The sequence below is a fragment of the Carettochelys insculpta genome, chromosome 8, assembly GCF_033958435.1.
Source record: "Carettochelys insculpta isolate YL-2023 chromosome 8, ASM3395843v1, whole genome shotgun sequence".
In the NCBI taxonomy this organism is placed as follows: domain Eukaryota; kingdom Metazoa; phylum Chordata; order Testudines; family Carettochelyidae; genus Carettochelys; species Carettochelys insculpta.
In genome coordinates, this window is record NC_134144.1 from 63258772 (window position 1) to 63285013 (window position 26242).

The 26242-nt window shown below is 39.9% G+C and overlaps 1 protein-coding gene across 1 annotated transcript in view; it reads left to right on the top strand.

Moving 5' to 3' along the window:
• Positions 1-26242, top strand: part of OSBPL11 (oxysterol binding protein like 11) — a 57847-nt gene that overhangs the window by 15034 nt on the left and 16571 nt on the right. The window contains exons 2-9 of the mRNA XM_075000892.1: positions 6082-6150; positions 6999-7174; positions 8804-8883; positions 12438-12620; positions 18111-18312; positions 21690-21835; positions 23391-23531; positions 24870-25368. Of these exons, the coding sequence (XP_074856993.1) occupies positions 6082-6150; positions 6999-7174; positions 8804-8883; positions 12438-12620; positions 18111-18312; positions 21690-21835; positions 23391-23531; positions 24870-25368 (1496 nt within the window). The remainder of the gene's footprint in view (positions 1-6081; positions 6151-6998; positions 7175-8803; positions 8884-12437; positions 12621-18110; positions 18313-21689; positions 21836-23390; positions 23532-24869; positions 25369-26242) is intronic.

Here is a 26242-nt window from a genome sequence, read left to right on the forward strand (position 1 = left end):
ATGAAAAATACAATTACAGTAACATTTTTCCAGGTCATAGAGACTTTGCTCGCAGGAATTCTCTTGCTATGTAGAAAGGACACAAGCAATACAGTAATCCCTCGATTTACACGGAGGTTGCGTTCTGGGCAGCGTCCTCGTAAATCGAATTTAGTGTAAATTGGGGAGGGGTTGGGGGATCAGGCAGCTGGGGAAATTGGAGGGGGCAGCCATGCAGCCCCTGGCTTCTCCCAGCTTTGGGGCACATGTTTGCATGCCTTGTGGTTTATGAGAAACGGCGCTGCAAGCAGCTGTGTGCCTGCCTGGCTCCCCAGCTGGGGTGCATCGGCCCGGACAGCTGCTTGTAGTGCTGGTTCTCCCAGCTGTGCAGCAAGCCAGCTGGGAGAGCTGGCACTGTAAGCAGCTGTCAGGGATGGCAGCCTGACTCGTGGCTGCCGCCTCGACAGGAAATCACTCCTGTCAAGGGCAGAAGCTGTGAGTCAGGCTGCTGTGTTGGACAGGAGTGGTTTTTCCCTTGCTCCTGTCAGGGACTGCAGCCTGACTCGAGGCTGCCGCCCTTGACAGGAGTGTCTGCTGTCCCTGACAGGAGCAGATTCCTGCTCCTGTCAGGGGTGGCAGCTGCATAAGCCTGAGATGATGCTCAACTTGATTGTACGTTCGTGAGGGTTTATTGTAGTTGGTTATGTTGCTAATACAGAGCTTACTTTATGGGAAGTTGTCACAACAGTCAGTCTACTGCCCAAGCAGCATCTCTGTACTCCTGAGTATTTTAAAATAGAGAACAGAAAAGGATAATTAGAGGTTACAAAGATAAGCAACCTGCTCTTCTATTTAACTGTTACGTCTGTGCTTTACTCCCTTTGATTCTCTGGCACCTGTTTTTCTTCTCGCTCTTCAAGATCCTTTACAGCAGTGTTTCTTAAGCTTTTTGAGACCATGGAGCACCAAATAATATTTTTATGCAGAACACTTAAGAAAATTTTCTTCAAAAATTATCAAAAAAAAAGCTACATAAACAGAAAATACAAAATGAAGTAATTTAATCAGGTATCATAGCAATGAAGAAGTAACATTGTATTTGGTTTTAATAATAGAAAATACATACCATCGGTGTATTATATCAAAAAAGTGTCAGATGCTCGCGGCGCACCTGTGAGTTATCCACAGAATACCTGTGTTCTGCAGACCGTAATTTAAGAAACACTGCTTTACTGTATTACCTGAGGAAGGGAAGATGAGCATATTACTACAGGCCAGTATGAGGCACCCAAAAAGATGTCTTGTTCCAGACCTAGAATGTGCCCATCTTTCCCTCTTAGAAGAAAACCCTTATGAATGGAATTGTTGCAGCTGTGAAAGAATAGGAGAAACTTAAGTTTTAAATTTGAACGTATTAAATAAATGAAAATACACAGAGAGAGAGAGAGAGAGAGAGAGAGAGAGAAGATCCTCAAGTTGGATCACCCAAGAACAGTGGAACTTGTCCTGTATACCAGCCCTTCAGACCCCCAACTGGTGCGGAAAGGAGTTGCTCGCTGTCTCTACCCTGACACAGGAAGGCCATGGTGAAGTATGGCATAGCCCCCTATGCCTTGTAACTCATATAAGTCCTCAGGTGTAGGACAGAGCCATTCAAAACATCTCTGAAACAAACAAAAATAGGAAGTTTTTAATAAACATATACCATGGAGGTTATTAACTAGGTCCAAGAAGCTAGTGGAATTGTCTTGTGCGGGGACAACTCAGGTGCTGTAAGATATCTAAAGGCATAACTGTGTGCGGACATGGTGCACTGTTTGAAACAGGCTGGAGCTAATGTATCACTCCCTTGTTGCAACTTGCATTGATTCTGTTACACCTTTTGTGTAAGTTGCTGGGATGCACTTCTCTAATGAAGAGGAGGCTTAAACAACATGTTTTTGTGCAGAACTGAGGAGCTGGGGAAAGAACCAGTCACTGGATTTCTGTAGAATACTTTTTGACATGTGAAATGGTAGTAGACTTCAATATTGTCGAGGAATTCTTTCTCATGTTCTAAGATGAATGTTTCAGTCGTTTGTTTTGTCAGTCTTACGTGCCCTGTGTGCACAGTTTTAACAGGAAAGCACTATGATAGAGGTAGGCAAAGAGGAAAAACAGCTTGTCACATTTCTTAAAAGTTGCAGTCCTACATGTCATCCAACACAGTTCCTACATTTTTGTGTGTGCTACAGCTAATTGCCGATCTGCACTAGCAAAATCAGGAAGCTTTTAGCAGAGATTATGTGATAAACTAGTAACATCTCCTCAGCCCTGTGTAGACCTAGTTTTGTATTGCTGTATGACCACATTTTATGATATCCGCTTAAGTTATATAGGTCACAAAGCAGTTGCTACACAAAATGTAATTGCCTCCCCTTTTTTTTTTAGTTTTATACGTCAAACATGCCTGTTTTTATGTACAAGTTTAACCACTCTAATCCGGACCCCTGTCATCCAGCAAACTCCATAATCTGGCATGATTTTAGTTACTCGGATGACCACTTGTCATAGGTGTGTTCAAGTTTCCTGTGGCCCTGTAAAGTTTGCTTACAGCCACAAGTCCTGGCTCTCAGTGTTCTGTGCTGTTACTTCATTGTAATTGACCCCAAAGGTCTTCTAAGACAGTATTTCTCAACCTTTCTTTATAAATTACCCCTTTAAAAAATGTACCCCCAGACTTCTGCAGCATACCCCTAAGGATACGCGTGACCACTGGTTGATAAACATAGTCCTAAAGTAATCTGAGGTCTTGAAACAAGTGCCATTCAACCTTTCCAGATTTCTGTACACTTTTTAGGAGTCAGATTTGTTTTGCACACCTCCAAGTTACACCTCACTTAAAAACTGTTCACAAAAATGTTGAAAAATATCACAGAAGACTGCTACTGAAAACTTGCCAACTTCCTCCCGTGTTATCAAATAAATGAATTAGAATAGAAATATTGATCTGACATTTCAGTGTAAGGCATATGAAGTAGTAGAAACAAGTCATTGTCTGAATGAACTTTTAGATTGTACTGACTTTACATTAGCTTGTCCTATTTTTTATGTAGCCTGTTGTAAAACTAGGCAAATATCTCAATGAGTTGATGTACCTCGTGGAAGACCTTGGTTTGTCCCCAAGGATACTCATACCACTGGTTGAGAAACACCGTTCTAAGACGCAGTAGGCAGGGGAAGTGTGGTAATGCTGGTAGACAATATTGATCCCCTGTGGTCTGGCAAATCCTCTCAGTTAGCACCGGTCAGTTCTCGAGGGTGCCGGGTTAGAGGGGTTCAACCTGTACTATAAATGAGTAAAAGAATTGGTGCCACTTGTTTTGATTTCATTTGCAAACAAAAATTAGGGTAGTTAATAAGCTTTTTGAATACCTCATAATGACAATCAGCAAGACCTCTTCCTGGGATAAATTAGCATGTTACTTTGGATTGTCCTATGAGGTATTTCATAAAAAATACTTTCAGATTTAATTTGATATAATTTTGGCATAATGTTTTAATAATTCATAATTTCACACATGTAAGCAGTTTAACATGGTTATGTTAGTGAAATCTTTTGTAAACAGACTATACACAATGGATTTATTTGAGCATACAAAGATTTTCCATTGGGCTGGATATTTGGTGACTCTAGCAGTCTTTGTTAATGTATAGATTTTACAACAATTCCTTAGCTTCAGTTACCATATTCTGCCAGCATATATTATTTTTAGTAAAGATGAGAAACTGATTTATTTGAAGTTACCCTAGGCGTTCCCATATGTACTAAATCTTGTGAAATGTAAGAACCATCAACCACTATAATAAGACAAAGGTGTGAGATTTAATTTGAGGTTTTACTGTGAAGAAAATATAGAGAATTTTCTTTAATTCTCTATAAAAGTACATAATTGTCATTACAGCTAATGATATCAGTCTCTTTAGACCAGGGTTCAATTTCTGTTTCTGCTATGTGTTTCCTCTGTGATGGTAGGCAAGTCACTGACTCTTACAAGGGGGGATTGTGGCATAGAAACGTTGAGAGCTTCTTCCACCCCTCGTCTTGTCTGTTTGCATTGTAACATTTTCTGGCGAGTGACTGTTTTTTACTATGTGCGTGTAGTGTCTAGGAAAGTGGGACCTCCAGGAACTGCTATAATGTGACTGAGCTGGTCTTGTAAGAAGATAGCCTCTAACCAGAACATTCAGACTAATTGACTGATCTGACACATATTATTAATTGAAAATGTGTACTAATAAATCTGTACCTGGAGCTCAATATTAAGTACTGTCTGGCTCTGAATGTCTGTCTTCAAGGGGAGATAATCACAGAATACTGGAACTGTCCAGTCCCCTGCATGGTATGACCAAACACCATGTAATATCTCCCATGGTGGAAATTCCACAACCTCCCTAGGCAATTTATTCCAGCGCTTAATGACCATGACAAGAAGTTTTTCCTAATGTCCAACCTAAACCTCCCATGCTGCAATTGAAGTACTCCTTTCTAGATGGTCGCTTCTCATTTTGTATGTGTGAAACTCATTATTCTTTCCTAAGTGGAGTACTTTGTATTTGTCCTTATTGAATTTCATCCTCTTTACCAGACTATTTCTTCAGTTTGCCCTGGTCATTTTGAATTATAATCCTATCTGTCAAAGCACTTGCAGCCCTTCCCATCTTGGCATCGTCTGCAAACTCAAAGTGCATTCTCTGTCCCATTATTTAGATATCAGTTGTCTAGCCAGTTATACATCAACTTCATAGTAGCTCCAGCTACGTTGTAATTCCCTAGTTGGTTGTTACTGTATAAAATGCTTTACTAAAGTCCAGGTTTACCACTTTCCCCTTATCCACAAAGCTTGTTATCCTATTAAAGAAAGTGTTCAGGTTGGTTTGAAATGATTTGTTCTTGACAAAGCCATGCTGTTACTTAACTCCTTATTATCTTGCAGATGGATTCTTTATTTTGTTCCATTTTCTTTTCTGGCATAGGAGTTAAACTGACTTGTCTGTAGTTTTCTAGGTTGTCCTTATTTCCCTTTTTATAGATGAGTACTATATTTGCCCTTTTCTAATCATCTGGAATCTTTCTTGTCTTCCATGACTTCAAAGATGATAGCATCTCAGTCAGCTCTTTTGAGTTCTCTAGGATGCATTTAATCCGTCCCTGGTTACTTGTTTTTTTTTCCCATTTCAATTTCTGAACCTACCTCCTTTTGTACAGCATTCGCTGTTGTAGGCATCCAAGCACCATCATCCTTCCTGATGAAAACCAAAATAAACCAAACTGAGCTCCAGACGAGAAGTTTTGTTCATTTTTTGTACCAAATTATTATAAAACAAATCAAGTCGTAATGTTTTAAAGCAGTGGTTTTTGTACCAGTATTTACTGGTACAGAGAACCGGTACCTCAGTAGCCCCAGCTGCAGGATTGGATGGGGCTGAGGACAGGGAGCTGGCTGAGTACAAGCTCCTCTTTATTTTATTTTTTTTTAAACCAGCAAAAAAAAGTACTGTTTTAAAGTATTTTTTAATGTGATTTGAAACTATAGTTTGGATTTCTCAGAGTATCTTTTCAATTTGCAATATTGAGTTTCAGTGTAGCTGATGGTTCCGGAAATACAATGTAAACAGAAGTTTATTTAGTTAATAGTGCCTGATGATGGGATCTCTTTTCAATTACTGAGATGAATAAGGGTCTTAAGGTGGTGAAAATTAATTTTATGTAGAAAGTCAAAACTACCCCTTGAGAGAAGAGGAGTGGTAGACAGGAGTCAAAATAGAATATTGACTGCTATGATGTTGAAGCATTGTAAATGTGTCCAAAAGTATCTATCATATTGAAAAATTTCATTCTTTAGTTTTAGCTATAATCCAGTAAGTTTGCTTAAAATATATTTATTCTGCAGTAAGCCTGCAAAATCAAATTCAGAAAGTTCTTTTTAAAATAAATTTTGAATGGGTTGTTGAAAGTGAATATCAGATTGCGTCACTGAAGCTCTAAATCCCTAAGAAGTAGATGATGTAATTGTTTGTTTGATTTTTATCTGACAGTTTTTTGTCTTGTTTTTTTAACAGTGATCACATGGAGAATATTTGTGGGTATTTAATGAAATATACCAATCTTGTCACTGGCTGGCAATATCGGTAAGTCTGAATTTTGCTAGTGCATTTTTTAACAAAATTAGTGTTGTCTAAATCAATACTTTTTCCAGCATTTTTTTTCCTTGAAAACATTTAAAATAGTGGGGAAAAATATATGTAATTTTCAGTTTTAATGTGGATTAAACCAGCAAGTAGATAATGCTACACTCATTTTAGGATAAATATTTTCTTCTAGTACATGACTAAGCGATGAATAAAAAGCAGAGAAGGACTACTATGAATTTAAGTGACCTTTCGTTGTGATATGAGTGTGAGGGGTCTATTAAGCAATACTTTCTCAAACTTTATATGACACTGTAATAGCATTTGCAGTTGGAGACACAAGCTGTCTAATGCAGCATGTCGCACAACAGTAGCGGCAGAGAGTTTAGCTAAGGATGCCTCTTGAAATACCTTCTATTGTGTACTGTACAAGTTCCTTAGATGTGCCTACTTCTAACTAGCATAGGTCCAGTGACACAAATTGCACTTCCTTAACATTGTGGCTCGTTTTGTTGTGTCCCAGACCAAGTCTTCGAAGACTGAATTCCTGAAGTATCATAAATGTACTTTTAATTGACCTACTGACAGTTCACATACACCATGCAAAGCAGTAATCTTTAAAGAAAAAAATCTTTGTATGACTCTAATCTTGTGCAATTTTAAGCCGCAGTTAGTATATATGAAGTTCTGCTGGCAAATTGTGGCATTGGCATAAATCCATTTGGTGTCTCAAGGTCCCATTAAAACTAATGGTCTCCAAACTTATGTGGTTGGGTGGTGATTGATTATGTTACAAAGATTCACATTTAGTTTTATTTTTATAAATGGACTTTTTATCACAATCACAGATTTTTTGTTTTAAACAATGAAGCTGGCCTACTGGAGTACTTTGTGAATGAGCAGTCTAGAAACCAGAAACCCCGAGGTACCTTGCAGCTGGCTGGAGCTGTAATTTCACCCAGTGATGAAGACTCTCATACCTTCACTGTTAATGCTGCTAGTGGAGAGCAGTATAAACTAAGAGGTATGACTTAAGTTCTTGGGCGGAAGATTTTCCACCAGAGGACACTCCTGCATCTTACACTTGGTTGTAGTTCTGCATTTGGTTGACTTTTTGTCTGCTTTAGAAACAGATTAACAAAACTGCACACAGAGAGAGTATAATGTCCTTTTACTGCATGTGGCCCCAATATTTAAGAATGGTGATTTTTCCAAGACTGTAAATTCTCTGTGGGGAGTAACCTCCATAGGCAGTCCCTTAAGTTCTGTATTTCTGTATTGCATAACTTACAGTAGCTAACAATGTTGCACTGCTTCTTTAGTTTGGCATGGTTCATCCCAGTCTTTAATTTTAGACTTGTCACTTTTAAAATTTGGTTGTGGATGGGAAGATAGCTGACCAATAATTCCAGTGGGGAAAAACTTTAAGTATCCATATCGATACTCAAACCAGTAGTTGGGAACAACTGCTGTATAGGTATTTTAATCTAGAGCCATGGCAAAGACTTCAATATAAATGTGGGCTAGTGTCTTTTTGTTCCTTTTCCCTTGAGATTCTTCATTGCGTTCTTCTTGACCTGCGTATGTTTCCTTGTGTCATGTTTAGATTTACCAAAGAGGAAATTGTGCATTTCTTCTGAAGGACAGTGTAGCTAGGATTCAGTATAGGTTCCATGCACTGTAAGTAGTTTTATTGTAGACTTTTTAATGCAGTATTTGAGTAACTGGCACAGTCAAATAAACGGCATAACTCACAACTGAAGCACTATGCAGTGGACATCAGGCAGGAGTGTGGAAAAGCGTTATTCTGTTTGGGGTTTGTGAATTAGGGAGCAATGCTCCACCTCACTGGGGCAGCCCTCTCAGCATCTGCCCTGCGTCCTTCTGCACTGCCTGTGTGCAGCTGGTGGGCTCCTCCGCTCTCCCACCAGGTGTTGCTGCCCAGAGTGGCTCCCTGCATCGTGAGCCCCCTGTCGCCATCTTCAAGCAGCTCCACACTGCCTTCACCAACAAGCTAGGGGCAGCAGTTGAGCAGGAGTGGGAGGGGGAAGCTGAGCGTTGTTATAGGGTGGCCGGGCACTGACTCCTGCCTGTGCCTATCCAATAACCAGAATATTTGCGTATCCGGCAACCCCCCAGTCCTTGGGCCGCTGGATATGAAAGTGTTTATTGTATTTGGTTTCTCTCTTTACCTAGAGGAAAGAAAAAGTCTCCTGTATCAAAGTACAGCTTGAACCTCTCTAATCTGGCACCCTCAGGACCTGACCAGTGCCAGACGAGAGAATTTGCTGGACCACGGAAGGTCAATATTGTCTAGCAGCATTACCACACTTCCTGTGCTTACTGGGCTCTTAGAAGACATTTGGGGAAAATGTCAGCTAAAGAACAGCACTGAACACTGAGAGCTAGGACTGGTGACTGTAAACAAACTTTATGGGCCCTTGGGAAGCTTGGCCACGCCCATGATAAGTGGTCTGTCGGCTAACTGAAATAAGGCCAGATTATGGATGTTGCCAGATGAGAGAGTTCCAGGTTAGACAGATTCAATCTGTACCACATTAGTATTAATTTAAAGGAATAAGGAAAACTCTGTACTCTTGCCTATACTTCAGTTTTTTGTTTTTACGTGAATTTTTTGTTTGCTTTTTATCAGCCACCGATGCTAAAGAACGGCAGCATTGGGTTAGTAGACTCCAAATATGCACGCAACATCACACGGAAGCAATTGGAAAGGTACTGCATGATAAGTTGTGTTTGAATAAAAACGTGTGAGAAAATATTCACATTTCTCATTGGTCTGGTAAAAATAATTGAAAATTGATATATTCTATTCATCCATGAGCCTGAAAAGTCTAGGGGAGAAATCTGAAAAGTTCTTAACACCTAAAGAGGAAACATGGCAGTGTGGCTGAATACACTTGAATTGGTCACTTATAGAAATGGTCTCTTCCTAAAATACGCAGTACGGTGCTTGCACTATGAAATGATGACGACACTGCAGCCTGTGAAGGGTTAACAAGTTGTAGCTGTCATGTGGCTGCTAGAACAGAAAGAGGGATTTTTAAAGCAGAATGTTTTTCAGTTGTTTGCTTCTATTTTTTGTGGTTTAGCCCCACAAGCCCTGAGGAAAGGGGCATAATAGGATCAGTGGTTGGAGCTTAATTTCTCCTTCCTTGGTTTCTTATGCTAGGTACATTTAGTATGAAACCTGAAGTTTAGAGACTTGAGCTAATGTTATGTGTCAGAACCTCAAATGTATACTAAAAGTGTTCTAGCCACATGCTATAAATCTGTTGTTCAATTTTCAGTGATTTTTAAAAACAATATTTTAATCTTAAGGAATTTCTAGAAGTCTGTGTCTGTACTAGCAAGTTCTTTCCAAAGATTTTTCAAAAGAAGAGGGCTCTTTCAAAAGGTCTCACAGAGCTTATACACACACAAAGCGTTTTCAAAAGTAAATCAGAAGAATGTGGCACCCCTTTGGAAAGCGCTCTTCCTTTCCTGTTTCAGAAAGAGCCCCTTTCAAAAGCTTTTGAAAGAAAGCGTGTGTAGATGCTCTACAGGCCTTTTTTTTTTTTTTTTTTGAAAGAGCAGTCTTCGTGGGGCCTGTTTTTTTTAATTTTTTTTGATCCCTGGCCTGTACTTTCAAAAGAGCAGGGCCTGTGTAGACGCTCTCTTTCGACAGAGCAGATCACTCTTTTGAGCTGCTTTTTTGTGTGTGGACACAGTCTTTTGAAAGAAGTTCTTTCGGACGAGATCTTCTGGAAGGGCTTCTTTCAAAAGATCTCTGTAGGGTAGATGTAGCCTATTTTTTGTTTTGTATTTTTTTTTCAAGTTTTGTAAAGTAATTCTTTATAAAGTGGTTGTATCGACCTCCTGGATAGTTGGCAGATAGCATAGTAGACATCTAATGAAAAGGTATTGTTCACTGTATCATGCCATTCCTAATTCTAGCAGGTCCGATTTAAAGGTATGACCCTGTGTGCACCGAGGGTGAGGTAATAAGACTCCAGGAGTTAATTTATAGCAGTTATACAATGCAGACATTCATCAAGGTGAAAAAGTTTGTGGGAGTTCATGTTCTTTTATTTAACAAGGTTGTCTTGCTCTGCAGCAAGGGTGACTGTTCTCTTGTAACACAAGAAGTCGGTTCCACCAAATTATTGTACTTAAGGCTGTTTTTGTATTTGCTCCCACAGTACATTTCTACTAAAGTTTTGGGCATCTTTTAAATATTTAAAATGATGGAGTGTGGCTATACAGAATTAAGCTTTTTGTGCTAAATTTCTTTTTTTGTAGAGCTTGTTTTGAAGTGAGGCTCAGACTTCAAGTTGTAATTTAATTTTTTTTTTTTGCTTGGCTTGTTTTAAAAGGAAAATATGTTTGTGTCAATTTAATTCCCTGAATTATATTTGTTTAAAAAAGCTGCCTCCATAAATCTATGTTCCTGGAAGTTTCTAGCAAGCTGAAGACTGTTATGGCCTGTTAACTCCTATCACAAACCATTTTCCACAGTTTGTTGCTCTAGTGTATGCTGTATGTTATAGAAGTATATTCCTCAAGTTTTGGTTCATTTAACTTAAAATCTGGAAAAAACAAACAAACAATACTTGCTGAAGTTCTTGTAAAACAGGATTAACCCTTTGTGACTGGCTCTGACTCTTCTATCATTGAGACTCTAAGCCCAATCTACAGTACAGGCTTATGTCATTTTAATTGTGGTATGAAATCCACACCCCTGAGTGACATGGGTCGATATAACTATCTCCTAGTGTAGACAGTGCAGGGTATTCTCTCATCAACATAGCTCAGGAAGGACGAGTTCCTGTGCCAGTGGTAGAAACTTTCCTCTCATGATAGGTAGTATCTTCATTAAGTGTCGCAGTGCTGTAAGCCTGAGGGGTATGTCTTCACTAAATGGCAGATTGGCCCGGTCAGGGTCGATCTTCCAGGGTTTGATTTTGTGCTCCAAGTAAGGACACATGAAATCGAACTATTGGGTTGAAAGTCGACCCCTACACTCCTCAATATCGCGAGGAGTAAGGGAGGTCATTGGGAACGTTTCTCCCATCGACCTCCCTGTGTGAGGATGGCCAGGTAAGTTGATCGTAGGTAAGTTGATTCTAGCTATGTGGTTGCCTTAGCTCAGCAGTGGCCAATCTTTTTGCATCATGGGCTACATGGCAAGTTTTTACATGTTTTGGAGGCCAAACGCAAAATAATCCCCACATCAGCTCTGAACCCATCCCCAGGCTTAACCCCCACATCAGCTCCGAACCCATCCCCAGGCTTAACCCCTCTCAGCCACAGACCTGCTCGCCCCGTCCCCAGGCTTAACCTCTCTAAGCCCCAAACTGTCCCCACCCATCTCCAGGATTGACCCCTCTCAGCCCCAGATTGCACCCCCACCCCATCCTCAGGATTAACCTGCCTCAGAGAATGAGCTCCGTGCATTGCTGCTGCTCTTCCACAGCTACAGCTGCCTCCTCAGCACGGCTGTGTGGCTCCAGCAAGGGCAGACTTGGCCACCCGTACTCCGTCTCTCCTGCTCACTTCCCCCACCTGCAGAGTAGGCGGCTCCCTGCCCTGCCATGCTGAAATAATGGAACTGAATGTAATTGGTTTAGTGGTTGCGTCATTGCCACTGCCCTGCCAGCCGTTAAACCAATTACATTTACTTCCATTATTTCAGCCACGGCAGCGTCTGGAGCCACAAGGGGCTACTCCCCCAGCCTGACTACACCCCACACTCACTTTGCCGGCTTGGGTAAAATGGTGCCACTGCTGCAGGCCACCCATTGGCCACCCATGCCTCAGGTAGAATTGTGTCTCTACAATTGACTTTAAGGTCTAGTGTAGACCTTGTATTGTATTTCACTTTGTCTTCCAAATGGTTTAAATGAAATTCTTCTCCATTAAACCCTGCGCAGTTTGCACATCAGTCTTCCTACGGTGCTCAAACTTGATTGGAAGAACCTCTTTCCTAATCATAGAATGTGATAAATGTGTTTCATCTCAATTCCTGGGTTGCATGTAAGCAAACACAAGCTGACTAGGCAGTGTAGCAAGACTATCAGGAAATAGCTCAAAGGAACACAAATTTTGTCACTTAATACTCATGCACATAAATTGCCAGAGTAGCCAAAAAACAATGAGTTAAGCTACCTTGCCTGCCTTCATGTTGTTTAATTCTTGAATTTATTTTCTGATTTATGTGCCTGATGAAATATTTGCTGGATATTAGGCATTTTAGACTTTTAAAAATTGTTTTCTTTTTTATTCATTAGAACAATCCTCCTCTGAAATCTCGCAGCTTCTCTCTTGCATCCCAAGGAAGTAGCAACTCTCCTGGTGTTCAGAGGAGACCCAGCCAAAATCCAGTTTCTTTTTTTAATGTTGGACATCACAAGTTGCCAACAGGAAAGAGAGTTCCTATTCTGCAACCAGACCACCTTGTAGATGTTAGAGAGGTTTGTATGAATCAAAATTCAAATGTTACTTTGAAAATGAGTGAGAACCTACATATTATTGTCTTTACAGTTCTGGATGACACAGATGTGCTGATAGTTTTAGCTGGTATAATATTCCTAAGTTGGCCTAAACTGCTAGGCTACAGTTCTTCTACAGCACTTTGTCAACAGAAGTCACTGTCGGAAGAGATTTTTCCGACAAAACTTCTGTCAACGGAGTGTGGCCATGCACAAAAGCCAATCGAAAGAGTGCTCTGTTCTGTCAACAGAGCAGGCAAGCACAAAATAGGCACCCGGAAGCCCAGCAGACAGGGCTCCCTGTTATTCTGGATGCCCTGTCTGTTAAGAGAACCCAGCATTACAAAATTGATTGTAATAAAATTAAATATATCTCATAGTGTAGATGTAGTCTGATGCTAGTCTTCATGTAAAAATTACACTGTAGCTGTCTGAGAAATTTCCCTTTCTGTATGTTAATATTTTGCTGTGTTTGAAAAGTAATTTTCTTCTGACAGAGGAGTCTTTAAAGAAGAACTTTTGTTAAACTTCCAGGCAGTGCATGACATTCTGAAATATCAGACTGCACACTGCAAAAAAAGAGGATCTCAATCAGAGTGATGGTGATAAAGGCCTAGATTGAGTCCCCCTTAAATTGTCAACATGCAGGAAGTGGTACTTTGATATATTCCTGCATCTTTTTGAAGTGAGATGCAATGATTTGCTTAAAGTTACAGAGAAAACTGTAGAAAATAATGTTTGTTGTCTGGTTTGTAATGTTACAGTTGGACCAAGTGATGTGTTGTGATGATATATTTGCACAGGAGCAGCAGTTGAGGTTCTGGAAGCAGAACAATGAGGGATTGTCAGTGTCAGTTACTAATTTAGATATGTGAAGCAGACTGCTTTCCATTTTCTCTGAATAATGCTGCTTGTTTAATAGGCATACTTCTGTGTCAGAACTTATAGTCTATCCTTCATAGATTTGTAAATTCTCAGGCCAGGAGGGATTACTGTGATCATCTAGTTTGACCTCTTGCATAACACAGGCCAAGGAACTTCCCCAAAATAATTCCTAGTATATATCTTTTAGAAGATTATCTGAGTTTGATTTAAAAATTGGGAACGATAGATACTTCTCCATGACCCTGGGTAAATGGTTTTAATGGTTAATTACTTTAAAAAATACACTTTATTTGCAGTCTGAATTTGTCTTGAATCGATTTCCAGCTATTGGATTGTTTATCTTTTCTCTGCTAGATTGGCAAAACCTGTATTAAACATTTGTTCCAGATGCAGAGACTTAAAGAATTAAATCAAGTCACCCCTTAACCTACTCTAACATTATATAAACTTACAAGTGTTCGTTTATGAATGCTATACTTATACTATGGCTTAACAAGTTGCCGTCTCCATTCAAGAGTCTGAAGAGCCATTATTTCTAAATGCTCAATACACAATCCTCTTTTAAATTGTATAAAATCTGTATGCACATAAGCAGGCCCAAATTATACAGTAAAGTCCACACATTCACAAACTTAATGTTTGCGAATTTAATTGTTCGCGGGCAGCCTGCTGCTGCTTTCCGGGGCTCTGGTGGGGAGTGCCAGTAGCTGTTGCTTCTGGGGGTTCCAAGGCAGGGAGCGCAGGCAGCTTGCCACTTCCTGGGACTCCAGGGCCAGGAGCGCCGGTGGTTACCGCTACCCCATAGATCCGAGTCCCACCCCCCATTCGCAAAAATCAACATTTGCGACGGTTCTGTATTCAGAACCGTTGCAAATGTTAAGACCCTGGTATACAAAACACCAGTTTCATGACTTCTTGGCTTTTAACTGAATCTGTATGTTGGAAACCCTGAGATGGTTGCTTGCATTACAAAGATCTAAAAGAAGAGGTATAATGACTGATTGGATATTTTGTGTATGCTTCTTATTGGGCTTGTCTACACTACCACCTTCCTCCAAAGGAAGGGTGGTAATTAGGGTGTTGGGAGTTTACTAATGAAGTATAGGCAGCACTTCATCAAGCAAATTCCACCCCCCCCCCCATCCCCCCCGCAGCAACTTCGAAGTTTTAAGGGGACTTCGAAGTTGCCCGGCGCTTCGAAGTACTGGCGGTGAGCCATGGTTAGACGTGTGCCGGTACTTTGAAGTTGCCGGGGGGGATTTGCTTAATGAAGTGCTGCCTATGCACGGCAGCACTTCATTAATAAACTCTCAACACCCCGATTACCATCCTTCCTTTGGAGGAAGGTGGTAGAGTAGACACAGCCATTGAGTTATTGTGTAGATTGGGTGGTATAAGCTAGAAGAATCTAATAAAGGATAAGAGGCCTGACTTTAAACTATCCCATGACTTCTTCCTCTTGTGCAAACTGTGAATCTTTGCGTCAAGAATGGTCTCTTTCTACGTGTTTGTACAGTATTTAGCACACTGGGACCCTACTCTTAGATTGGGGTCTTCAAGTATTACTCTAGTGCGAATAACTAATGAGGAAAACTTCCAGAAGGGCTTGTTTGTTGATTTAGCACCTCAGTTGCATGATTGAGCCTGAAATCCAGATCGTAGTGCTACTCTGCGTAGTTTTCAGGAACATTGAAAAGTTCACATGTTAGGCATTTGGAAGATGTGACAAGACGAAATGGGTTTGACATGTTGGTAGCAAATCTGTTCTGTCTTGGTGGCTTGTTGATGTACAATCCGTTTTGAATATTTTTTTGAAATCGAAAAATATCTGCTTAGAGGAGACTGCGTAGAAAACAGACAGGGTATGGTCCAAGTGGATAAGCTGAAAACCTAACCAACCAGTTTGAAATAACACACATGCATGAATCTGACATGAATACATGCAAGATGCTTACTCCTTTGCATATCAGTTCTGTTTTTGTATTCAGGTGTCAACAAAAATTTGTAAGAATCCAGAGAGCAGCAAGATTTTTTTTGGTAACACAGAGATAGTCTTGTTAGTCTATGTTCTATCAAAACAAAAAAGCAGTCCAGTAGCACTTGAAAGACTAACAAAATACTTTATTAGGTGATGAGCTTTTGTGGGAGAGACCTACTTCTTCAGACCATAGCCATACCAGAGCAGACTCAAAAAATAAAAGAATGATGGACACAAAAGACATCAGGAAAACTTCTAATTCACAAACCTCTCAGACAGCACTTTAATGCAGTGGGCCATTCTGTTAATGACCTAAAAGTCTGTGTTTTGCAGAGAGAGAGTGCGGAACTCTCTTTTATACTCAAATTTGACACATTAACACATGGTTTGAACCAGGACAGCAATTACCTGGCCCATTATAAGGACTCTTCCACATACTTAGTTTTACCAGACTCTTGACTCCACCCCGCCCCCCCCCCCCAGCTGCTCCTCTGCTCTTCTGATTTGCCCACCTTCATTACAGTTTTTTCTGATTTCTCAAGCTTGATAACTATTTTTGCTTCTCTGTGCCTTAAATATTGAATCTGTTCTGGTATGGCTATGGTCTGAACAAGTGGGTCTGTACCACAAAAGTTCATCACCTAATAAATTATTTTGTTCGTCTTTAAAGATTTTTCTTAGTATTCATTATTGTTGCCTCTGCTCTGGAAAAGATATACAGTAAACCCTTGAAATGCACGATTTCGAGTTGCACTTAACTCGCACTAACGTGAGCCCTGCACGGCCCCAGTTCACCAGCCCCCGCCCAGCCCCTCTCACCCCCTGCTCCTGGCTCTCTCACACCCCCCCACGCCTGCCTCTGGCTCCAGCTCACCACCCCTCACACATGGCACTGGCTTAACACACCCCACCCCCACCCCCTGCCCTGGTTTAAACGCCCAACACGTGGCTCCAGCTTACCACCCCAACTCCAGTTCAAACCCCCGCGGCCTGGCTCACCACCCCTGCATGTGGCTCTAGCTCAACATCCCCTCCCCCCCGGACCCACTCATCCTGCACCCCAACCCACCCCAGCCAACTGTTACCTAAAATAGGTTATAAATAGCATCCGGGGTCACAGAAAACCTGTTCAGTGTATTTTCTTAATGATTTTTTGAACCTGCAAATTATTTAGGTTTTTTTTTCCTAGCATTAGTGTATAAGAATGTATGTGGTTTCTTTTAGGCGTCAGTGCAAAATGTACATTTGACAATTAAGGTAGCAGTGGTGCAGGCTGTAAAGTTGACATGTTGTCTAACTTTGCTGTGGGGAAAGGAGCAGCCTGGGAAAAATGGAGGGGAGAGGGAAGAAATTCACTGGCTGCAGGAAAGCTTGTTTTTAACCTGTTATGCACGTTTTACTTATATAAGTTTTAGCCAAATTATCTCTGTGTATTTTAGAGTACTGAGTGTATCCAATAGGGCAGGCTGAGCAAACTTTTATGTTGGGGCCCCACTTTTTGTCTATGAAATTAGTAGAGCTCCTCCAACCTGTCCAATCTAAGGCTATGTCTACACTTAGAAGAAACTTCGAAATGGCCCCTTATTCCTATCAGCTGATTTTGATGTTTGTAGGGTCCTTTCGAGAAGGACCCCCATGTGGGCAAGCCACGTGCACGCAAAATGCAGCACTTGCGAAATGCTGCAGCTGGCGGCATGCTAATGAGGCCCTGAATATTCATTTCAGCGCCTCATTAGTATTCTTCAATTTGGCCATTAGCTTGGCCATTTTGAAGTTTCTTCTAAGTGTAGATATGGCCAAAGTTATGGCAATTTCTTAGGCTTTTTGGCATATGTAAGAAAATAAGTATTTAGAATATAAAAGCTTTATTAATTGGTATTTAAATATGAATACACATATATAAAAACAGTAACATATTTCATCATTTTTAATGAGATGAATGAGCCTAAGATTCAATACCCAATCATCCCGCACCCCCACTTATGAAATTTCACACTTCCTGAGGGGGTCGCCCTCCACTTTGACCACACCTGCTATAAGGTAGTGAGCACCCATCCCACTTATGCCACAAAATAGATTGTTAGCTGCTGTTTTCTGTATAACATTGAGCTTGCTGCTGTGTTCTGTATAAAGCATGGCTTTCAGTATTATATGCATCTGCCAAGCAAGCATGGAGAGCACTCAGCACTTAAGGTTGTTAATAGGTTCAAATTTCTTTTTTCATTTTGTAAAGTCTTCTTGGTACATTGGTAAATTCCATGGCCCGGGATTTGTGGCATAGACAGTTCGTTAGGGATGTTCAGCATGGAAATGTTTGTTTTAATTTTATATTTTTTGTTTGCACTTATTTTTCAACCATAAATTTTAAGTGACAAAATTATACTTTTATTTTTGATGCATGTAAAAAGAATTCTTACTCATTCTCTGGGACTTGTATGAAGTTTGCAATATTCTTCAGGGTCATCTGTTTGTGAAGCACTTTGGTACCGTTATATCCTAAAAATGTCCATCATCTCACACACCAGCACTGTTTTTGCTTTTTGTTTTGATAGTATATAGATTAACATGGCTTTCTCTCTGTTACTAATCAGCACTGTTTTGTTCGTTAGATGATGTCTCAGGCTGAAGGACAGCAGAGAGACTTGATCAGAAGCATAGAATGTCTTCCTGCTTCTGGTCACCTTACATCCTTGGATTCAGACCTCCTAATGCTGAAAGCAACTTCCATGGCAACTATGAACTGCTTAAATGACTGCTTCCATATTCTCCAACTTCAACATGCATCACAGCAAAAGGGATCCTTACCTGCAGGTGGGTCATGGATTTACAGTAAAGATCTGCATTCTGTGTGACAGAAGCATTGATTTTATTGATGTTAATTGAAATGCTTATACTGCTGAATTTATCTTTCTGTGGGTTGGTTATCCCAAAACTACCTACCACAGGGTTTCTTTCCCCTTCCTTTGAAGCAGCCTCTGTTGTAGACATCATATCTCTGCTTAGATGGACTGCTGGTCTGTTCAGTGTGGCAGTTTTTATGTTCCTGCATGATAACTTTTTTTAGGCCAGATGGTGCTGATGCAGTCACATAGGATAATTAAGCTTCCCATCATCTAGCTTTGTGACAACAGTAGTGTTGTTCAGTACTCCATAATTGCATAGTTGGAATTGACTTATGTAGGATCGACTTATTGGGCTGTCCTCGCTAAGGGAGATGGACAAGAGAAACTCTTAACTGACCTCCCTTACACCCCGCGATAGGGAGTAGTGCAGGGGTCGACTCTCACCCCCACGTATTTCGATTTTGCACATCTGTGCTAGGTGTATGAAATCGAACCCCAGAAGGCAGACCTTGACTGGGTTGGTCTCCCAGCAAATGTTAGACGTTCCCTGAGTTACAACCCTTTCTACTGCTGTCCTAGGGGAGACATAGCTATGTGTCTTTGTCTACACAGTAGTAAGATTAAAGACTAAATCTAGTCCATTGATGGTGGTTGTGCGGTAGGTGTTCCTGATGGCTGATAGACAATTAAATTGACAGACACTCCTAGTGGGTGTTTATTTTCAAAAGTGTCACCTGCTAGTGGGAGTCTTGGAACTTTCAAATGAAGCCCTTTAAAACTACTTTGTCATGTCCTTTCTCAGATGGCAGCTTCTTAAAGCATCTTTTAAATTCCATAAAATTCATTTAAAAAATCCTGATAGCTTTGTTATAAATCAGAATGTTACGTGATCAAAACATAAGGTTAAGAATGATATTTCATGTGTACCTATTCAGTGCAAGAAATTCTAATTATGTTTCATTCTGTATTCAAGATTAAGATTGCTGTTGTGACTCAGATTTGTCAAAACTTGTTACTCTAATTTCAACATACCTTATTACCTCATGAGGTATCACAACATGCAGTGTTGGTATTTTATGGGGAAGTTTTAATAGTATGATTATGTGCATATTGAATATTGTATGCATATTGAATACACAGAGAGAGAGAGAGAGAGAAAGGAAGGCTGCTTTTCATTTTCAAGAATCTTGGAGCATGTTAGTGTGCAAGTTTCACCCCAAAAATGAAGCTACTTCTGGGATGTGGCTAGAACCAGTTAGTACATATCTCATGCTTGACAGCAATGATGGTGGAGGCAAAATGTTATGGAATTGCCAATTTTTTGGGGGCATGAGCTGTGTCAGCATGTTTTTCTTCTGATTGGATTTTTTTCAAAGAAATTATAATATGGAGATACACCTATCACATACATCTGTAAGAAAAAGCAGTAAAGTAGCACTTTAATGACTAGCAAAATATTGGTCTTTTAAGTGCTACTTCACTGCTTTTTTGTTTTGATAGTATATAGACTAGCACGGCTTTCTCTCTGTTACTTATAGATCTGGAAGGGAACTACAGCAAGGGGCCATCTACAGCAAGATGCCATCTGTGACTTTTTATTTAAAAAAAAAAAAAAAAAAGTCAGTTTGCCTCAGTTCCCTAAATGGCCCCCTCAGTAACTGAACTCTCAACCCTGGGTCTAGCAGGCCAGTGTTCAAACTACTGAGCTGTTCCTCCCCTGCCAGTTGCTCCAGTGAGTTCTGTGTCTGTTCTATTTTAGAACTGTAGTGTCACTCTGAAGTAGCGACTTGAATATAGCCTATATTTTAAAACTTCATACTAGAAATATTAAGTTCTAATTGTAGACCTTGTCTGTGTGCATACTCACCATTCAAGTTTGTATGTAGGCATGCCTATTTTGATTTAACTTGATGCATTTTTTTTTTACAGAAGTAGTTGGTTAAGGATATTGAGCTATGCGCCTGGTTTGAGGAAACTTCAGAATGGGTTGAATATAAAATTAGAAAAACTAATTTCTCCAAGTAGTTTTCACTGTGGAACAATATGCTATGTCTGTGCATGCACACAGAGCAAATGTTTGTCTTATAATTGTTCATTTTCATGCAAGCAGAAGTTTACCAGAACTGTTAACTCAATTTGCCTATACAGCGCACATTTGAATGTGTCTTCTGTTAGTCTATAAGGTGCCACAGGACCCTTTGTTGATTTTTTCCCTTTGTGACTCTGTATATTAATGTGTTAATTTTAGTGTATCTATTGGGTGTGTTTTGTGCTACTAGAAGCTTTTGAGGAAGAAAATGGTCCCTGCCAAACTGTTAGCTTTTGATGGTGGTTATTGTAATAAGTGCCTAGATAAGTTATTGTTGAAAGTCATTGAATAAAACTGTAAACCCTTTATATGATGGAGACCACTTAAAACCAAGTGGTGATGCTACTCCCCTAATTCCAATACCCTGGCACACAGGTTGCCCCCAGAAAATGGCTACTCCATGTTTCTGATCCTCCTTTACATGAAATCAGTGGTAGGAGTAGCCAACAATAGAAACTAATAGGAGTAGCCAACATGGTATTTTTTTCTGAATGGCTTGAATTTATTTATCTGAACGCAGTGTACAGAATTATGGATAGAAGATTCCAAGTTACTAATAATTCTTATGCTTCTGGGTTTGTGTTACAGCCAAAATGTTCCTATCTCTTATCATTTATTTGTGTTTTTAATGGAACTTTATTGGTGTCTAGTGTACATTAGCCTTGAAATAGAGTGGAACATTTTAATTATTGAAGAGGAATTGTACCCATTCTGATAACTAGCTGAAAGTAACTAGAGACTCTAGAATCATTAAATTAGTAGGTGACAGCTTTCCCGGTGCTGCTGTTATCTCTTCGAGCAGCTATTATTTATTTAATGGAGCGTGTTTTTTTCCTTCTACTGAGAAAAGACGACTACTTTTTCCAGAGAAAACAATGGCAAACTATTGTTTTGTTTTACCTTCAATTTCAGAAACTGACAGAAGTTTGAGGATGAGCTGTTGCTACCATTTCTTTAATTGGTGCAAAAAGGTACCCAGAGGGGTAACATAACATTCCTGTCAGAGTGGATTCTTTTTCTAGTGTCTGATTACACTTTTTATAACACAATCTTAGTCTCCTGTACAAGCTGCCCAATTGCAATTCCTATGCTAATGATCAGAGAAGGTGTTGTCCTAGTTTACTCACCTTGTGTTTTGTGGTTGCTCAGCAAGGTTAACTGCTTTTAGCTTTTGAAAAGGCTGCTTAGTGAATAACATCTTTTGTTGAACTCCTGGAGTATGAATAAGTTTCAGGGAAAACTATCTTTTTCTTCAGGGACAACAATCACTTGGTTGGAACCAAAGATAGCTTTTTCAAATCATTTCAAAAATGGAGCAGCTCAGAATTTTTCATCAGAGCAAAACAAGACACCATCTGTCAGAGAAGAGCAGCCTGTGCAGGAGACCTGCCATCTAACAAGGGTAAAGTAATGTGACAGCTCTTGTTCTATGAGGAATGTTTTTTCATTTGGTGAATTATCTGTAGATATAACAATTCATTTTGATATACTGTAGTAAAACTATCACCGTTGTGTCCCCAGTACAGACACTTAGTAGAATAAGGAGAGGTACTTCTGAGTTAAATGTTTTGTTGCCTTGTGGTAAGTCAAACTTATAGTGAACAGCTGCAGGCTGAAATATGAATAAAGTATGTGTTAAGTATGGGGAAGAAGCAAATTAAACCATCAGTTTAAAATATTTAAATGTGCACAAGTTGTTCCAGTTAGTGTTATTTTAATGTTAGAAATCCATGTGTGGTGAATAAATTGAATTTTTCCAAGTATGCACAGCAAACTAGTTTTGAAAATTTCTCAGCAGAGGATAATGATGATGATCACTATAAATGAGATAGATGAGGAAGACTTCTACTTAATAGGAGTATTTTGTAACTTATTTCCCAGGATCATACTACATTTTTCCTTTCAGTCTTTAGAAAAAAATTATCACTTCAGGGCAGTTAAAAAGACGGTGAATCGTGTTGTATTTTCAGTACTCGAAAGTAGCAATTGTTTTTAAGTGCAAAAACATTCTTGTAATATACAAGACTAATGAAGACTGTGAAAGTGAAGGGTTTAAGTAGTGGTAGTTTGGTTTCTGAGAGCTCTGTGTGTGTATATATGAGACTAAACAACACTTTGGGGCAGATTATACATTCAGGATAATTGTTATTCTGTATGCATATAACAGAATCTTCTCTCACTTCTCTGTCTTATAAAATCTTTCTGTAGAGTTTGAATAAGAAAAGTAAATGTATAGACTAGGTTGAAATTAAGTATTTAAGTCACACAAATTTTTCTTTCCGTAATATAGATGGATAGCAACCCCTGGAGGGCAAGAAGCAGAATTACTCTTAAGACAAGTAACTTGTTAGCTTTTCAAAGTTAATTCTAAGTTTGTCTTGCCAAAGGATTTAAACGGAGGAAGAGTATAGAAATACCTTTTTGATATCATCTTTAGTAGAAATATAATTATTCTCATTAATTTATTCTTAGATTAATAAGATGAAAGAAACATTGGACTGAATGGGACCTTAGAGGTCATCAACTTCAGGCACTTGTGCTGAGACAGAACTAAGTAAACCTTCCTAGACCATTGACAGGTGTTTGTTCAACCTGTTCATAAAAACCTCTGCACTGTCTTTCATTTGTGAATGCAGCATGCTGTAGCATCAGCAGAAAGAAAAGTGGAGCACTTGTATTAATAAGGAGGTCTGATTTTTTTTTTTTTTCCCTGTGGAAACTCATTTGAGAGCATTCCCATTCTGATGGCTTTCTTTTCAGTTTTTTAGACCTCTTCCTTCTGCCCCATTTTTCTTTTGCAATCATTAGAGTGAATAAACTAGTCACCTGCGTTCAGACCAGTTAAAAATATATTCAAACCTGTTATGTTCAAATATTTAATTTTCATAGGTTCAGCTTCACTGTTTTAGTCCATTAGGTCTTTGAAATGATATTTGTGACTGGATTTCTCACACCAGGAACCAGAAGAAATAAACCCAGATGAGGAGCTAGAGGATACGTGTGTTAACAAGGAGGATGACCTGGGAGCAGTGGAAGAACAGCGCAGTGTTATTTTACATCTCCTGTCTCAGCTGAAACTTGGCATGGATTTAACGAGAGTAAGTAACCTAGGTGTGACTGATAGCTTCAGTGGAAGTAAAGTAACACTTCATCTTTGTCCAGACAAATGCCATGTGACAGTTTGCCAGGAGCTTGCAGAAACATCTATTTAATGTAAAATGGAATTGATATTTGTTATTTGTGGTCTGAAACTGTGTACAGAGAGACTTCAGATTCCAATTTCAGTCTGAGCTGCTGGACTTGAAGCATGTACCTGATGCCTACTAACCAGTTAAACAAACAGAGAGAGAGAGATTACTGTACCATGCTATAGCTACTATCCTACAATTTAGAGAAATGGTCTAGGACCTGCTGTGTGTGTTTCTTCTGCTTTAGCAGTGCCCTTTTTTCCCCCAACCCTCATCTGGCTGCTAGAAAGGGGAAGAAATGTTCTTTTTTTTCATTTCCAGCATTCATTAAACAGCTGTCTTCAGGGATCCAAATAGCAAAAGTGAAAACTTGACAAAACTGAGTAGTTGTGTCTCTGGCTGGCTTGGGGAAGCATGATACGGAAGCTGAGACGCTGGAACTGTTTTTGCAGAGCTTGGAAAATTTGCCTGCTGCTGATTTATGCTTAGTTTGCACTTAGAAGATGAGGAGACTTTCTTTGCAACTAGACTAGAAGCTTTTTTTGTTTTGTTTTGCTTTTTAATTTAAAGCTCATACTCTGCAGAGATTGATGGTATTTGGCTGGGAAAGGCTTTCTACTCACCATAGAAGATTGGATTTATTGGGGGTCTCTGCTTGGAGTTATCTGCTTAAATGGTCTTAGATGGTCTCGATGTTCTGCTTAAATCATTATGGATAATTGCATGATGGAGCTTGCATCCCTGAGTTAAAGATGCGGGCACCTGTAGGCTACTTTTTCACTACCCGTGCCCAGTCAGGGTTTACTTAAGTTCTCCCCCTAACTTGCTTCTTACTGCCACTGATAAGAAGTTAGCTAAGTTCAGGTTTGTTTTTATTCTTCTCTTTTTCCTCATCACCATTAGTCAGTCATGTTTTCCCTTCCTTCATAGCTGTTTCCCATGTTTGAGTAAGTGCTCTTAGGATTTGGTGTTTACTCCACCATGCGTTTTTTGTTGTTTGTCTTTTTGTTTTCATTTTCAATTGAGGACAATTTTTCATTAAAAAATAACTTTTTAAGTTTTTTTTCATGCCTTCCCATTATCCAGAGAACATTTTGCTTAGTGATGTCCAACTGGACTTTGCATCTCTGTCAAAAGCATCATATCCCTATTTCCCGTTTCCTCTGTAGTATGATTACTTGAAGAATTTGTTCATAGATATGAGTCTATTGATGTTTAAGTTGTTATAGTTTTTTGTCTCTGTTTCAGGTGGTTCTTCCCACTTTTATTTTAGAGAAACGTTCTTTGCTGGAGATGTATGCCGACTTCATGTCTCACCCGGACCTCTTCATTGCAATCACAAATGGAGCTACCCCGGAGGAGAGGATGATCCACTTTGTTGAATATTATCTCACTTCGTTTCATGAAGGTCGCAAAGGAGCAATTGCTAAGAAACCATACAATCCAATCATCGGAGAAACTTTTCATTGCTCTTGGAGGATGGCTAAGGGCGAAGTTGCATCTGACACCAGCAGTAACTCTTCGTCACACTCTCTGTCAGAGCAAGCCACTCTTTCCCAAGAGCCAGAGGCCCAAGTGGAGCCAGACTACTATACGATCAGATTTGTAGCTGAGCAAGTGTCCCACCATCCTCCTGTGTCAGGGTTTTACGCTGAATGTGTAGAGAGGAAGATGTGTGTAAATGCTCATGTCTGGACAAAAAGTAAATTCTTGGGAATGTCAATTGGCGTAACAATGGTTGGTGAAGGTGAGTGAAAATACTGTGAATTATTCACTGCAGAAGTGGAAGATGATTAAAAATACCAGTCAGCTAAATGTGAAATCAAAGTTCTGTGAGTTCCAGTGTTGGAGTAATAAATGAGTTCTTCTCAATGGTTTCATCTGTAGGATTTTTAGTAACTGTGATTTTGTTTGTTTTTTTGTTTGTTTGTTTATTTAAATAGCCTTGGGTCTTTTCCTCTTACCTTGAGCAATTGATTCTGAGAAACCTTAAAGTTCTGTTGTTAGATGATAATGGCATGTTTATTGATTGTGGAGTACAGAAGATGTCACATGTGTATGTCAGAAACAATCAAAAGATGGCATAAGATCACAGACCTTCATAGGGCTGTGGTGTTGTAGAAAAGCAAGACTATAATCTAAAAAAAGCAAACTTTTTTTTTTTTTTGAGCAAAACAAATTTCTCTCTCACACACACTCACTCACTCACTCACTCTCTCTCTCTCTCTCTCTCTCTCTCTCTCTCTCTCTCTTTATTTTTTACTGTGTCCGTCTGTCTGTCTGGGCAAAGTTTTACCATGTTGTCTCTTCTCCTCTCCCTGCCTGCCCCAATCTCACTTTGCCAGCCCCCACCCCTCCCCTGACTGACTCAGGCCTTGGCCCAGTGCCCCCAATGGGCCCTCCCCCTGCACTGTCAGCCCCTCCCCTGGCCAGCATGGGGCTCATCCCAGCCCCCTAATGGAGACCTCCTCCTCCTTGCACCATGTCATCCCCAGCCAGCCGGGGCCTGGCCCAGCCCCCTCATACACATATTGTACCAGCCCTAGCCCTCAACAGAACCCCTTCCCGAGTCAGTGCAGGGTCTGGCCCATACACTTTGCATGTGTATTACAACAAGTTTC